The sequence below is a fragment of the Oryctolagus cuniculus genome, chromosome 13 (genome assembly GCF_051225735.1).
Source record: "Oryctolagus cuniculus isolate XC-2025 breed Fujian yellow rabbit chromosome 13, ASM5122573v1, whole genome shotgun sequence".
Classification (NCBI taxonomy): domain Eukaryota; kingdom Metazoa; phylum Chordata; class Mammalia; order Lagomorpha; family Leporidae; genus Oryctolagus; species Oryctolagus cuniculus.
The window spans coordinates 25177603-25190348 of NC_142879.1; the positions used below are offsets into that span (position 1 = coordinate 25177603).

The window sequence follows — 12746 nt, forward strand, 5'->3', positions numbered from 1 at the left end:
AGAGGTCTTCCATCTGCTGGTTCATTCCCCAGTTGGCCGCAACGGCCGGAGCTGCCCCAATCTGGAGCCAGGAGTTGCTTCTGGGTCTCCTGCGTGGGTGCAGGGGCCCAAGAACTTGGGCTGTCCTCTACTGTTATCCCAGGCCATAGCAGAGAGCTGGATCAGAAGTGGAGCAGCCAGGACTCGAACTGGTGCCTATATGGGATGCCGGTGCTTCAGGCCAGGGCGTTAACCCACTGCGCCACAGCGCCAGCCCCAAGGCCAATTCTTAGGACGTGGAGCAGTCGGTTGGTAGACGGTGGTGCTGCTACTAAAGGATTGCTGGCTTGGAGGTGAGAGCCGCTGATTCCAAGTCCCTGCTGCAGGTGAGTGTTAGGGTGTGCATAGCTCAGCGGGCACTCGATACCAAGGGCGAGGTGCAGGGCAATTGGAAGGAAGTGTGGAATCCATCTGTTGCATGCATTGGAGGTAAAGACAAAGCGTTTCTGAAATGCATTGGAAACTGCTGGGGAGAACGTGTTTTACAGCAGTTATTTTTATGCACGTTTTGAGCTTTGGCACAGTGAGCTGTGCTTCTCTCCCAAAATTAAGGGACAGCATTTCTAGCTGTGAGAGTGTGGGAGCTGGGAACATCGGTTTGGATTTTTGTTTCGTTCCTAGCTTCTCTGTGTCCTTGGGCAGGCCCCTTTCCCCGAGCAGGGATCTGATACTTGAACAACAGAAGCTCAAGTGTTAGCCTTCCTCCGAGGCTCGGGGTAGAAAGTATCTCTGAAAGCAGGTGCAGTGCTGACTCACAAACCCAACACAGACACAGGCTGCTCTGGTTGAGAAAACAGCTGCCAGCTCAGGAGTTCTTGACAGTTTATGGCTGATTTTATTCTGTAGCCCTCTTGAGTTCTGAAATTGTCAGTTTTTTTTTTTTTTTTTTTTTTTGCACCTGAATTTTATTTACCCACCATCCTGCTTTCTTTTAACATTCTAAACATTATATATTGTAAGCCAAGTTAGTATCTTTTTGACCCCTGGTTGTGATAGACACCATATTACAAAGTGATGGCAGATCTCTGCCTGCTTTTATGTTCCTGGCCCCTCTCAACCTCTAGCTATCTCTCACAGGGGTTATTCTGACCCCTGTAAAATGAGGACTAAAAGGACGAATAAGGCCTAACTCGCTCATTGTCCTGAGGTTTGAGAAGGCCCAGCACGAGCCAGGCTCTCGGAAGCATTCAAGCTTCAGCAGGTCCTCCTTGCCCTCTGATAGAGCTCCTCTTCCCTCATGACCAGGGAACCCACAGATCTGCAAACCAAGCACACGGGTGTGACACTATGGGCCAGGCCAAGGCCTGCCTGGCAAGGTGCATGGGCCATCCTCTGCCACTTCCACGAGTGCACCTTAGCAGCAAGCTGGTTCAGAAATAGAGGTAGGACCTGATACCAGCCACTCGGATACGCCATGCAGGTCTCCCAAGTTGGGCGGCTCAACTTGTTTGGCCCCAATGCCCACTCTGTCCCCATAAACTTTTTGTGACATGTCAGTGATTTCATCATTCTTCTGTCCAAGCTTTGACATAAATTTGGTGTTTGTTCTTGCTTTAATTTCGCTGAATTCATGTTTCTCACGTAGGTCCCCCTCCCCCCTTGCCTTTTTAAGATTTACTTATTTGAAAGAATTACAAAGAGGGAGAGACAGATCTTCCATCTTCTGATTTATTCTCCAAGTGGCTGCAATGGTCAGGGCTGGGCCAGGGCAAAGCTAGGAGCTTCCTCCAGGTCTCCCACGTGGGTGCAGAGACCCAAATATTTGAGCTGTCTTTGCTGCTTTTTCAGGCATGTTAGCAGGGAGCTGGATCAGAAGTGGAGCAGCTGGGGCTCCAACTGGCGCCCATATAGGATGCCGGCGCTGCAGAGAGTGGCTTAACTTGCTGTGCCCCTGCACTGGTATAGCTGCTCTTCCCACACAGACATGTTGTTATTCATAGTGCCTCAGATAGATCCTGTTTACATGTGACACAAGTTTATTTTAGTGCAGAAAATTTTTGAAACCCATGCCTCGTTTTTCTGTAATGCACATCTTTTGCGGACCTCTCAAAGGCCCCTTATGTAATGTGTGTTTAAGGCCTTCATGCCGCTTGGCTCCTACTCTCCCTTCACCGAATCATCGGTGCTGTCTCTTCCTCACGGTCCTGCCCAGTATTCTCACCCTGGGGAGGTGTCCTCGGGCATGTCCCTTCATCAGACATCCCAGCACACGCAGCGGTGCAACCTCATTCATTTACATGGAGCAGGTTAGACGAGTGCTTTACAACAGACTGTGCTCCTGTAGATGAGCCGTTTCCTGCAGCAGTCGTACTATAAATACTGACGCGTTTGCAGGATCTCTCAGCTTTGCCGGAAGTGTTGCTGCAGGACTGACTCGATGCACAGAGAGCAAAACAGAAAGGACCAGTGTGTGGCCCAGTGCATTAAACCGCCACTAGCAATGGCAGCCTCGCACTTCACAGTGCTGGTTTGAGTCTAGGCTGCTCTGCGTCTGGTCCAGCTTCCTGCTAATGGGCCCGGGAAGGCGGAGGAGGATGCCCCAGGGCTTGGACCCCTGCCACCCATGTGAGAGACCTGTATGGAGTTGCTGGCTCCTGGCTTTGGGCTGACACAGCCTTGGCTGTTGTGGACATTTGGGCTATTAACTCAGGAGGAGGATCTCTCCTTAATCCTTCTCTCCATCTCTGCCTTTCTGATAAGTAAAACAAATGATCCTTAAAATGATAATTAAAAAACCCCAAAACAGAAAGGAAGCATTACTCATTTGAGTAAGAACCTCTTTGATTTCATCAGGATACCTCTGCCTAAAGAAGAACATGCTTATTTAGAGTGAGAATGAAAGCTTGAGAGGTTTTCAAGAGTTTCGGGGAATACTTGGACTTGTACATTGAAAACAGTTCGACTTACATCCCCAACGTGTGTCTTTCCTGTTTTGGGGTACTGTGATGTCGTTAAGTCCTTTAAAGCAGATGTCCTCTGGTTTGCTTTCAGGGTGCACAGCTGTCGTGAACAGTGGAGAACGGGGGTGAGGGGAGTAATTTTCCGGAGCTGAGAAGGGAGGTGTGAGGAAGCAAGGGGCGCTAAGGACACGTGAGTGAGTGCTGTTGTCAGTGCCTAGCGGTGACGCTGATGCCGTTGAAGTAATGCCGCAAGAGGCAGAGCGCTGCCTACGATTCCCTGGGAGAGGAGAGAACGAGACACCGGGCGGAAAGCTGTCGTGTGTCCCCAGGGACCGCGTGTCCTATGTGCAGGGTGGCCCTGGGCTGGCTGGCTGGGGTGAGGAGGAAGAGGGAGACACTGAGGAAGTCCTGGGACTGTGGACCTGCTGAGAGGTGCAGCAGTGGAACACGGTGCCTCCCAGGTGCTGTCGGGTTGATTTCCTCAGCTTGGACAGGAAGCCTGGGCTGGGGCTGGCAGGCTCCTGATGAATTAAATCTGCTAACTGGGAACTGCTGTTTGTTGAAGGCTTACTCAGTGACAGGCTTAGCGCTGTGTCTTTCATCCACTCAACAGCCCTATGAGGACGAGGGAGGAGGTAAAGGCAGCACTCCCCTCCCGGTGGGTTTCCTGCCAGAAGTATCCCTGGGGTGTCAGTGGAGGATGTCTGGTCCAGTTCTCAAAGGTCGGTGTTAGACAGTTCTGTTGTTTGCTGTGTGTCTGTCCCCTGCCCACCCCCCTCTATTTCTTTAAGAGGCTGCACACACACAGGGGAAGAGTGTGTCATGGCTGGGTCACTCCCCAGGTGACTACGACAGCTGGGACTGGGCTGAGCCAAAGCCAGGAGTTAAACTCATTCCAGGCTTCCTCCTTGGGGGGGGGGGCAAGAACCCAATGACTTGCACCATCATCTGCTGCCTCCCAGGGCCTGCATCATTAAGAAATTGGAACTGAGAGCTGAAAATTAAATCCAGGAACTCCTGGGATACAGGTGTTTAACTACTAGGCCAAACGCTCACCCGTTACCGTCTGTCCTCGTGTATGTGTCGGCACAACTGAAGTGTAGTTAAAAGCCATAGCTAAAGGGGAAGTGTTGTAAAGCTGACTTCATTCCCCGAGGGTTAAATCCTCAATGCAGGGGGACCGTGCCACATAGAGTGTCCCTAAAACGCGTCTGAAGAGCAAGGCTCCTGGAACTTCACCTACACGATTAGTTATCTTCAAATTTCAGTCGCAAGAGCTAGTCCCAGGTTCTTAAGGAAATTAGGTCATACCATAGAATACCAACATCCTTTGCCAGGAGAGGCCTTATTAAACCAGCAAATTAAAATTAACTTGGCAGCAAAGGGAAGATAACAGTATTCCTACAAAGTTGCCGAAAGGAATCTTGTTGTTCTAGGCGATGCCTGGAGTTTAAAAATGAAGTGTGAGTAGAAGGGTGGGAACCCAGAAGGGGTTCTAAAACACAGTAGGGCTTAGTGAGGCTTGTGGTTGAAAGTGTGGGTGCCTGATTACATAGGAACCCAGGCCACACCTCTGGGCAACGTTTCAGGAATGACTGTGGGACACTCTGGGTGGAAGACCATTGGTTTTGACCTTGGAGTTTATGAATACAGAGTTTATTTCCCTTCCTGCGCTGTCTTCTGGTAGCCTGAAGACAGGAGTCTCTGTGGGGCAGATTCTGAGCCAGACTGTGAGGCTAAGTGACTGCTGCTGCCTGGCCCAGGGAAGGGCAGGGCCTCCAAGTCCAAAGACTTGGGTCTGAGCTCTGACCCTGTGACCTTATCACAGTTGTCATCCGTGAAATGCCTGCCTCCTTTGCTCTGCCTCCTTCCCTGGGATTTTGTGAAAGCAAAGTGAAGTCCTGTGTGTGAATCCTGGTTTTTGGCACCACTGTCACACATCAGAAGTGCATTTCATAAATACAGATTTATGAGCATAGTGATACTTCCCTCCCTCCCACCGACGCGCCAACCCTCTTCCTCCGTCTCCCATTCCCACTCTTAATTTTTACAGAGATCAACTTTAAGTTTACTTAATGATCAAAAGGTTAACCCTACACTAGAGTTCAACAAATAGTATGAAGGAAAAGAAAACTCTTGTTCTTCAACAGAAGAGAGCAGGGCTGTAAACAATCATTGAATCTCAAAATATCCATTTCACTCCAATGGCATCCGTGAGGAGATGTATTTGGGAGGTTTGCGTAAAGCAAAGAGGCCCATAAATGGGCTTAAGTTTAGCTAACTGTTATTTGGGAAGGGTTGGGGCTACTTAACATGTAGAGTTTTAGGTGCTAACTTTCCTTGATCTTGTCTATTGCTTAGAATGTAGCCATGGCTGCCAGCAGAGATCTGGAATCAGGGGATCAACCTCAAAGCACCCTCTTTTATGTAGGAGTCCAGATAGGAGCGGTCACGGGCAGTTCTGGGCACGGGGATGCTCCATGGAGTCGGGAACTGATGCCTTCTGTCTTGGTTTTCCATGTGGCTTTCACCTTTTGGTTCCAGACGGCTCTTCCACTGCTGTTCAGGAAAAGAGAGGTTGCCCACAGCCTCACGTTTTCACTCCAGGTCCTTTGGCTGGAACTGTTCAAGTGTCCATACTGGGCTATGGGATAGCGCTGAGCTTGGCATCCAGCTAAAAACTCAACTGCTCTATAGGAAAGGCACTGGGGAAGGGGTGGGGGCTGCCAGCAGTGACTGTCACAGCTGCTGGAGTTGCGTCGTTAACTCCCCTCTAGGAAGTGCACATAGATACACAGAAGGCCTTTATTAATGCAGCCCGATCAACAAGTGGGGGTGGCCTCTGAAGAAGAGAGGAGAGGAAAGCTGTTGATGGGGGTTTGCAGGTGACTGGTCTTCTTGTGTCTAGGCTGGTAGTCCCTTCTTGCTTATTCCAGGCACTGTGCTAGGGGTTGGGGGATCGGAAATCAGTCCCTGCTCTCTAAAGATCCACTCTGCAGGGAGAGGCAGGTGTGCTGTGCACTGGATAGAGAACAGTCTGATGTCTGCTGTGAAGGATGGCTGTGTGCGGGAGTTTCTGCCATGGGCGGTGGGGCACGTGCCTTTGCCTGTGTTGGGTTCAGGGTTGGGGAAGGTCACCGGGAGGAGGAGACTTGAGTGGGATCGTGTCTGAATCACCTTGATTGGGTCCCTGGGAGTGGGAATTTGCTGAACTGAGGGTGAGATGTTCTGCGGTGTCACGGTCATGGCTTAACCTTTTGTCTTTGTTACTCTTCCTAGAAAGTCTGAGCGTGGGCTTCAGGAATCTTGGTGACAAGGAGCAATGCTGCCCCGATGGGAGCTGTCTCTTTACCTGCTGGCTTCACTGGGCTTCCACTTCTATTCTTTCTATGAAGTTTATAAGGTATCCCGAGGTAAGGCCCTGAGCTTTCTAACCTCCTACCAAAAAACGAAGTGGGGAGGGAGCGCTCGGAGGTGGAGATTCAGGAAGATGGTCCACCTGGGGCGGGGTGACTCGGGCCCTGCTTTGCTTTCTCCAAGCCTTGGATAATGTGGATCTAGGACATGAGTCCACAAAGTTTCGTGTCTCAATCCTGGGTCTTTAAGGTGACTTTGTGGCTCATTTCCGTGACTCATCCTGTCTACAGATATTGACTAGTCATGGTGTGGATTTGCATTCAGGATTCAAAGTGAATTCTTCAATCTGGCGCCATCACTCCTCTCAGATGTATCTCAGACTGTGGAGGCAGGTTGATGGTGTCAGAGACCCTGGCAGCTTTTCTCTTCTTGCTCTGCCATCTTTAGTGCCTTGCCTTTGTGTGCATGTTGCAGATGAATTATACCCAAATTGCATTCCAGGTCATAGTAACAAGAATGAAGAATTTCCCCTTTTGAGAGCAGGTTGGCATCTAGCAGTTGTCACTCCTGCTTGTATCCAGTTTGTTAGCCCCAAGTCACAAGGCCACAACTGGGGGGCTATAAAATACTGTGTTTTATTTTTTAGATTTATTTATTTGAAAGGCAGAGTTAGAGACAGATCTTCCATTCACTGGTTTATTCTCCAAATAGCCACGATAACCTGGGTGGGCCATGTTGAAGCCAGGAACAAGGAATTTCTTTTAGCTCTCCCATGGGGTACAGAGTCCCAAGCACTTGGGACATCTTGGAATGCTTTCCCAGGTTTATTAGCAGGAATTGGATCAGAAATGGAACAGCCAGGACTTCATCTGGAGCCCATATGGGATGCTGGCAATGGAGGTGGCAGCTTAACCCACTATGACACTGGCCACCAAAATACAGTCTTAACCTTGGTGCTGATACGCTTTCTACAACTTTGTTGTGGAAGGAAGAATGAATTTTGGAGGAAACATGAGCACTGTCTTGCACAGTGAGAACAGTTTCCAAGAGGTGATGACGAGACTTGAGTGGTGCCTTAAGAGCAGGGTTAGGCAGGTTGGGCAGGGGGCAGAGGAGCTGTGGACAGAGTAGGGTTTGCAGGCAAACCATGGAGTGTGAGAATTCATGGTGTGGTTTGGGAACTATGAAGCACTCAGTAGGACTAGAACATAGACCATGAAGGAGTGGAGAGAGTTGAGCTTGGCTCCAAGATGAAGGATAAATTGCAGAAGACAACTTAGAGTGTACGTTCTGTAGGCTTTAAGAAAAGTATAATGGCCTGTATCCACCATGACACTGTCCTGCAGGGTCTTTTCACTGCCTTGCAAGTCCTCTGTATGTTGCCTGTTCATCCCTCTCTCCCCACTAACTTCTGAAGACCCCTGATCTTCTTCCTATGTCCGTAGTTTGCCTTTTCTGGGGTGTCATACAGTTAGAATGGCACAGTATGTAGCCTTTTCAGACTGGCTCCCCTCACTTAGTAGTCATTTGGGGTTCTTCAATGTCTTTCCTTGGCTTGAGAGACATTTTTGTTTAGCAACAAGTAATGTTTCATCATCTGGATGTGCCACAGTTCACTAATTCCTTGGGAATTACGAATGAACTGCTCTGATGTGCTGTGTGCAGGTTTTTGTGTGAATGTAAACCAACAGCTTATTTGGTAAATGCCAAGGAGTGTAATTGCTGGATCATATGGTAAACATGTTTGTTTTTATAAAAATGTGGCAAACTGTCTTCCCGAGTGGTTATACCATCTTGTGTTCTCACCAGCAATGAATGAGAGTTCCTGTTGCTCCACATGCTGGCTAGCAGTGGATGGTGTCAGGGTTCTGGATGTTGGCCATTCTCATAAGTGTTAATGAGATCTTGTTTTTAGATAATAAATATTTGCATTTCTCTAATAGCATATGATCTTTTAATATTCTTGTATGTGTATCTGCTTTGTTTGGGGTTTGGTTCTTCTGGCCATTTTTAACTTGTTCCTATTTTTACTGTCAAGTGTAAGTTATTTGCACATTTTAGGTAGTAATACTTTATCAGATACATCTCTTGCCATTTTTTCCTCCTAGCCTGCGGTTTGTCTTGTTCTCTTTGCAGTGTCTTTTACAAGTCAGAAGTTTTGTTTTAATGGAGTACAGCTGTCTATTTCTTTCTTGGATATGATCTTCTCTTTGGTGTTATATGAAGTCTTCACCATACCCAATGTTGTCTAATTTTTCTCCTGTGTAACCTTCTAGAAGTTTCATAGTTTTACGTGTTATGTTTGATACTTACGTCTGTTATACATTCTGAGTGGACTTCTGTGAAGAGTGTAAAGTTTCTTGCATGTGAATGTTGTTCCAGCGCCATCTGTTGCAATGACAACCCCCCCCCCCCCGTATTACTTTTGCTCCTTTGTCAAAAGTCAATACACTATCTTTATGTGGCTAGGCCAGGGCTAAGAGCTGGGCACTCAATCCAGGTCCCTGGCATGGGTAGCAGAGAGCCAACTAACTGAGCCGTCTCCTGCTGACTTCCATGGTCTTCATTAGCAGGAAGCTTGAATTAGGATTTGAGCCCAGGCATCTGATGTGGGGAAACTGGCATTTTTTTTCTTTTAAGATTTATTTGAAAGTCAGTTATACAAAAGAGAGGCAGAGAGAAAGAGGTGTCTTCCATCCGATGGTTCACTCTCCAAATGGCAGCAACAGCCAGAGCTGCACTGATCCAAAGCCAGGAGCCAGGAGCTTTTTCCGGGTCTCCCACACGGGTGTAGGGGCCCAAGGACTTGGGCCATCTTCTACTGCTTTCCCAGGCCATAGCAGAGAGCTGGATCGGAAGTGGAGCAGCCGGGTCTTGAGCCAGTGCCCATTTGGGATGTAGGTGCTTCAGGCCAGGGTGTTAGCCCGCTGCACCACAGCGCTGGCCCCAGGAAACTGGTATCTTAATCTCTAAGCCAAATGCTTACCCCTATTGTTAATCTTTTAACTGAGAAAGTCTATTCCAGATGAATTTTATTTTTCAAAAAAATATTTATTTGAAAGAATTAGAGACTGGCAGATCTTCTACCCACTGGTTCATTCCCCAGATGGCCACAACAGCTGGGACTGGGAGAAGCCTCTCTTTATCCAGTATACTTTGCTTTCTTTGAAAGATTTATTTGAAAGATGGAGTTACAGACAGTGGGAGAGACAGATCTCCCTGCTGCTGATCTGCTCCCTGGGTGGCTGTAACAACTGGAGCTGGGCCAGACCTGAAGCCAGGAGCCTGGAACTCCATCTGGGTGTCTCAAGTGGGTGGCAGAGGCCCAGGTACTTGGGCTGCCTTCTGCTTTCCCAGGCACATTAGCAGCGAGCTGGAATGGGAGTGAAGCAACTGGGACTCACACTGGCACTCGGGTGCACTGCCCTTGTTGCAGGTGGTAGCTTAACCGCTGTGCCATGGCATTGTCCCTTACGCTTCTCTTCTGGTGGCCAGCACCAAAGTGTGTCTCAGGCCACTCCCAAGGCACATTTTCTTCCTGAAATAGTTTGGCCAGTTTATGGAAGCTGGGTTCCCCTGCCTTGCTAAAGTATGTTTCATTAGTGCAGTGTTAAACCTTCTTGATTGCATGTCTCATATCTTTAAAAAACAGACAGGAATAAAACTGCTACTTATCTGCATTATAGAGGTTAGGTCACTGGGAGATTTGTCTTTTTCCAGTGTTGAATGTGCTATGCCTTTTTGAGAGAATTTCTATCTAGAACACTTGTAGTTCCTGGAACATACCAGAGACTCAAAATATGCTTGGTAGGTGACAAGACTCCTGTGTCCATAGGACTGCGCATTCTGGACACAGATTAGGTGCCTGTTCAGTTCCCTCCCTGCTCTGGTTTGAACATTATTTGGCTCCCAAACTTGTGCAACATTGTAAGTTAGTGGTATCCAGTTAATCCAGTGATCATGTCTGGGAGGTGGGCCGGGTGGGAGGCCCTCAGTCACTGCTAGTGTGCCATCTGGAGGTAGTTCTTGTAAGAGGATTGGCCTTATAAAAGCTGGGTTGGGCCCTGCTGTCCCCTGTGCTTTCTGGGTCACCATGTAGTCCTTCCTCTGCACATGCTATGCCACGGCCATTCTCTAGTCTCATCAGAAGCCAAACCACCATGGCTGCTTGGTGTCTTTCTTTTCTCAACTCTCTAGAACCCTGGACCAAAATAAACATCTTTGCTTCATAAGCATCCTGTGTCAGGTGTTTCATTATAGTATCAAAATGCTCACTGATACACTCTTGTTAGTAGCAGCAGGATTGCCAGGCCCTTAGAGACAGCAGCCTCAATGATTTTAACAGCCTAAGTCCAATGGAATCTCTGTGGAAAATCCACAGCAGGGACTGAGCGGAACACTGCATCTGCCCCCCTCACCCCCACAAGTCCACCACGTATAGAGCCATGGTTATATGGAAATACTGGGTGGGGTGTTGGTCTGCAAGGCTGGGTGACCAAACCCCTGGGGCTCTGCAGTCTTGGGCAAATTCACAGCCACTGCATTCAGCTTGTGCCTTTAGGCTTAGTGGATAAAGCAACATTTTATGATTTTCTGTTGCATTTAACATGGAGAAAGGTGGGATGTGCCCTGCATCAGAAGGCTTGCACAGTAAGCGTGAAAAAAATCAATGCTTCCACCCAGAAGAGGGCCATGTATTCAGATTATTTTTTGAGAGACAGCCAGAGAAGGCGTCCATCTGCTGGTTCCCTCCCCATGTACCTGCAACAGCCGGTGCTGGGCTAGGCCAAAGCTGGGAGATAGAAGCTTCATCCAGGTCTCCCACATGGGTGGCAGGGATGGAAATACCTGAGCCGTCACCTGATTCCTCCTGGGGTGCGTATTAGTGGGAAACCAGACTCGGGAGCAGAGCTGTGAATGAATCCCAGGCATGGTGGTGTGGGCTGCAGGTGTCCCGTCAGCATCCTAACCAGAGACTGAATGCCTGCCCCACAGCTGTGTACTTAATGCGATTTAATGCGATGTCCCATATAAAATCAATTGAATTCTCATCAGTGAAAAATGTTTGTGGTGGGAGGCGGCCACTGTGAAAGCATCTGGGAGGGATGTCTTTGTTCCAATCTGCTCCCTATTGATTTATGTCTAAAACGCCTGTTTCTTCTGATACCCTTTTTGACATTTTGTAGCTTTCTGGAAATCTGTCTTTTGTAGGTATTGAATGACTGTATTGGGGTTCATAAAACTCGTTTTCACTTTTGTTCTTTGGTCATCGCTTATTTCTTGGACATTTTGTTTATGTCTTCTTAAACTCTTCCCGGCTTTCATCTCTCTAAACCTCCCTTCCTCCTATTTTCCCCCTCTCATCAACTGTGCCTGAGATCTTATTAATCGCTCCAGCTCTTGGCCTTGTTAGAGTTCTCAATGGTTTTTTGTTCTCTAGTTCATTGATTTCTGCTCTTATTTCTTTCCTTATTGTTTCTTTGGTTTTGCTCGGTTGCTTTTTGTTCCAGCTTCCTGAGTTGAGTGCGTAGCTCATTTATTTTGTAAGAAATGCATTTGTCTTACTGTATCTGACTTTTCCTGAAGGATTTGCAGAAGAGGAATCGTTGGGTGACACCACAGGAACATTCTTCAGCTTCTTGATCGACTTGGGCTGCGCTCCGAGGAGGCTGTGCCAGTTAGCGTGTCCTCTCCAGGAGCGTGTCCACTCTGTGCTCTCAGCAAGTTGAGTCTTTACTCCTTAGCCTATCTCGCATGTGTTCAGTGTATGTGAAATGGAGCATTAAATTAGATTTTGCAAATGGGTAACTAAACAGTAAGTGTTTCATCTCACTTTGAATTACTTATTTTTTTTTTTTTTTTGAAAATTCTGATTTGAGAGGCAGCGACAAACCCAGAGAGCGCCCATCCACTGGTTCACTCCTCAAATGTCTGCAATGGGACGGGGAGAGGGGCAGGGATGGGTGGAAATGGGGCTGAAGCTAGGAGCCTGGAAGTGAACTGAGGTGTCTCACACATGGGTGGCAGGGACCCAGAGACTTGAGCTATCCCTGCTGCCTCCTAGGGTCTGGATTGGCAGGCAGCTGGAGCCAGGTATGTGTAAGTACTCTACATGGTGTGTGCATCAGTTTGGTGTCATTGACTTGGAGGTCTATCCAGGCATGATCGATCGCTCTCTCTCTCTCTCTCTCTCTCTCTCTCTCTCTCAAGAAGATTGTGACTCTGCCTTCCAGATAAATGAATCAGAGATGGGGAGATGAAGGTTTTCCATCTACTGGGTCACTCCCCGAATGCCAGCAATGGCTGGGGTTAGGCCAGGCTGAAGTCAGGAGCCTGGAACTCCATACGGTTCTCCCGCATGCGTGGCAGGGACCCAAGCACTTGAGCCATCCTCTTCTGCTTTCCTGGGCGCATTAGCAGGGAGCTGGATCGGAAGTGGAGCAGCTGATG

General features: G+C 48.3%; 1 protein-coding gene across 12 annotated transcripts in view; it reads left to right on the plus strand.

The window, feature by feature from the left end:
- HHAT (hedgehog acyltransferase) overlaps nucleotides 1-12746 on the plus strand; it is a 300447-nt gene that overhangs the window by 10519 nt on the left and 277182 nt on the right. For 11 of the 12 annotated variants that reach the window (XR_016219599.1, XR_016219600.1, XM_008268452.5 and 8 more), the window contains exon 2: nucleotides 6219-6352. The exons of the other annotated variant lie outside the window; for it this stretch is intronic. Coding sequence is in view for 9 of the 11 variants with exons in the window: in XM_008268452.5 (XP_008266674.3) it covers nucleotides 6262-6352 (91 nt within the window). In the remaining 2 variants the exon portion in view is untranslated. The remainder of the gene's footprint in view (nucleotides 1-6218; nucleotides 6353-12746) is intronic. 12 annotated transcript variants of the gene reach the window in all.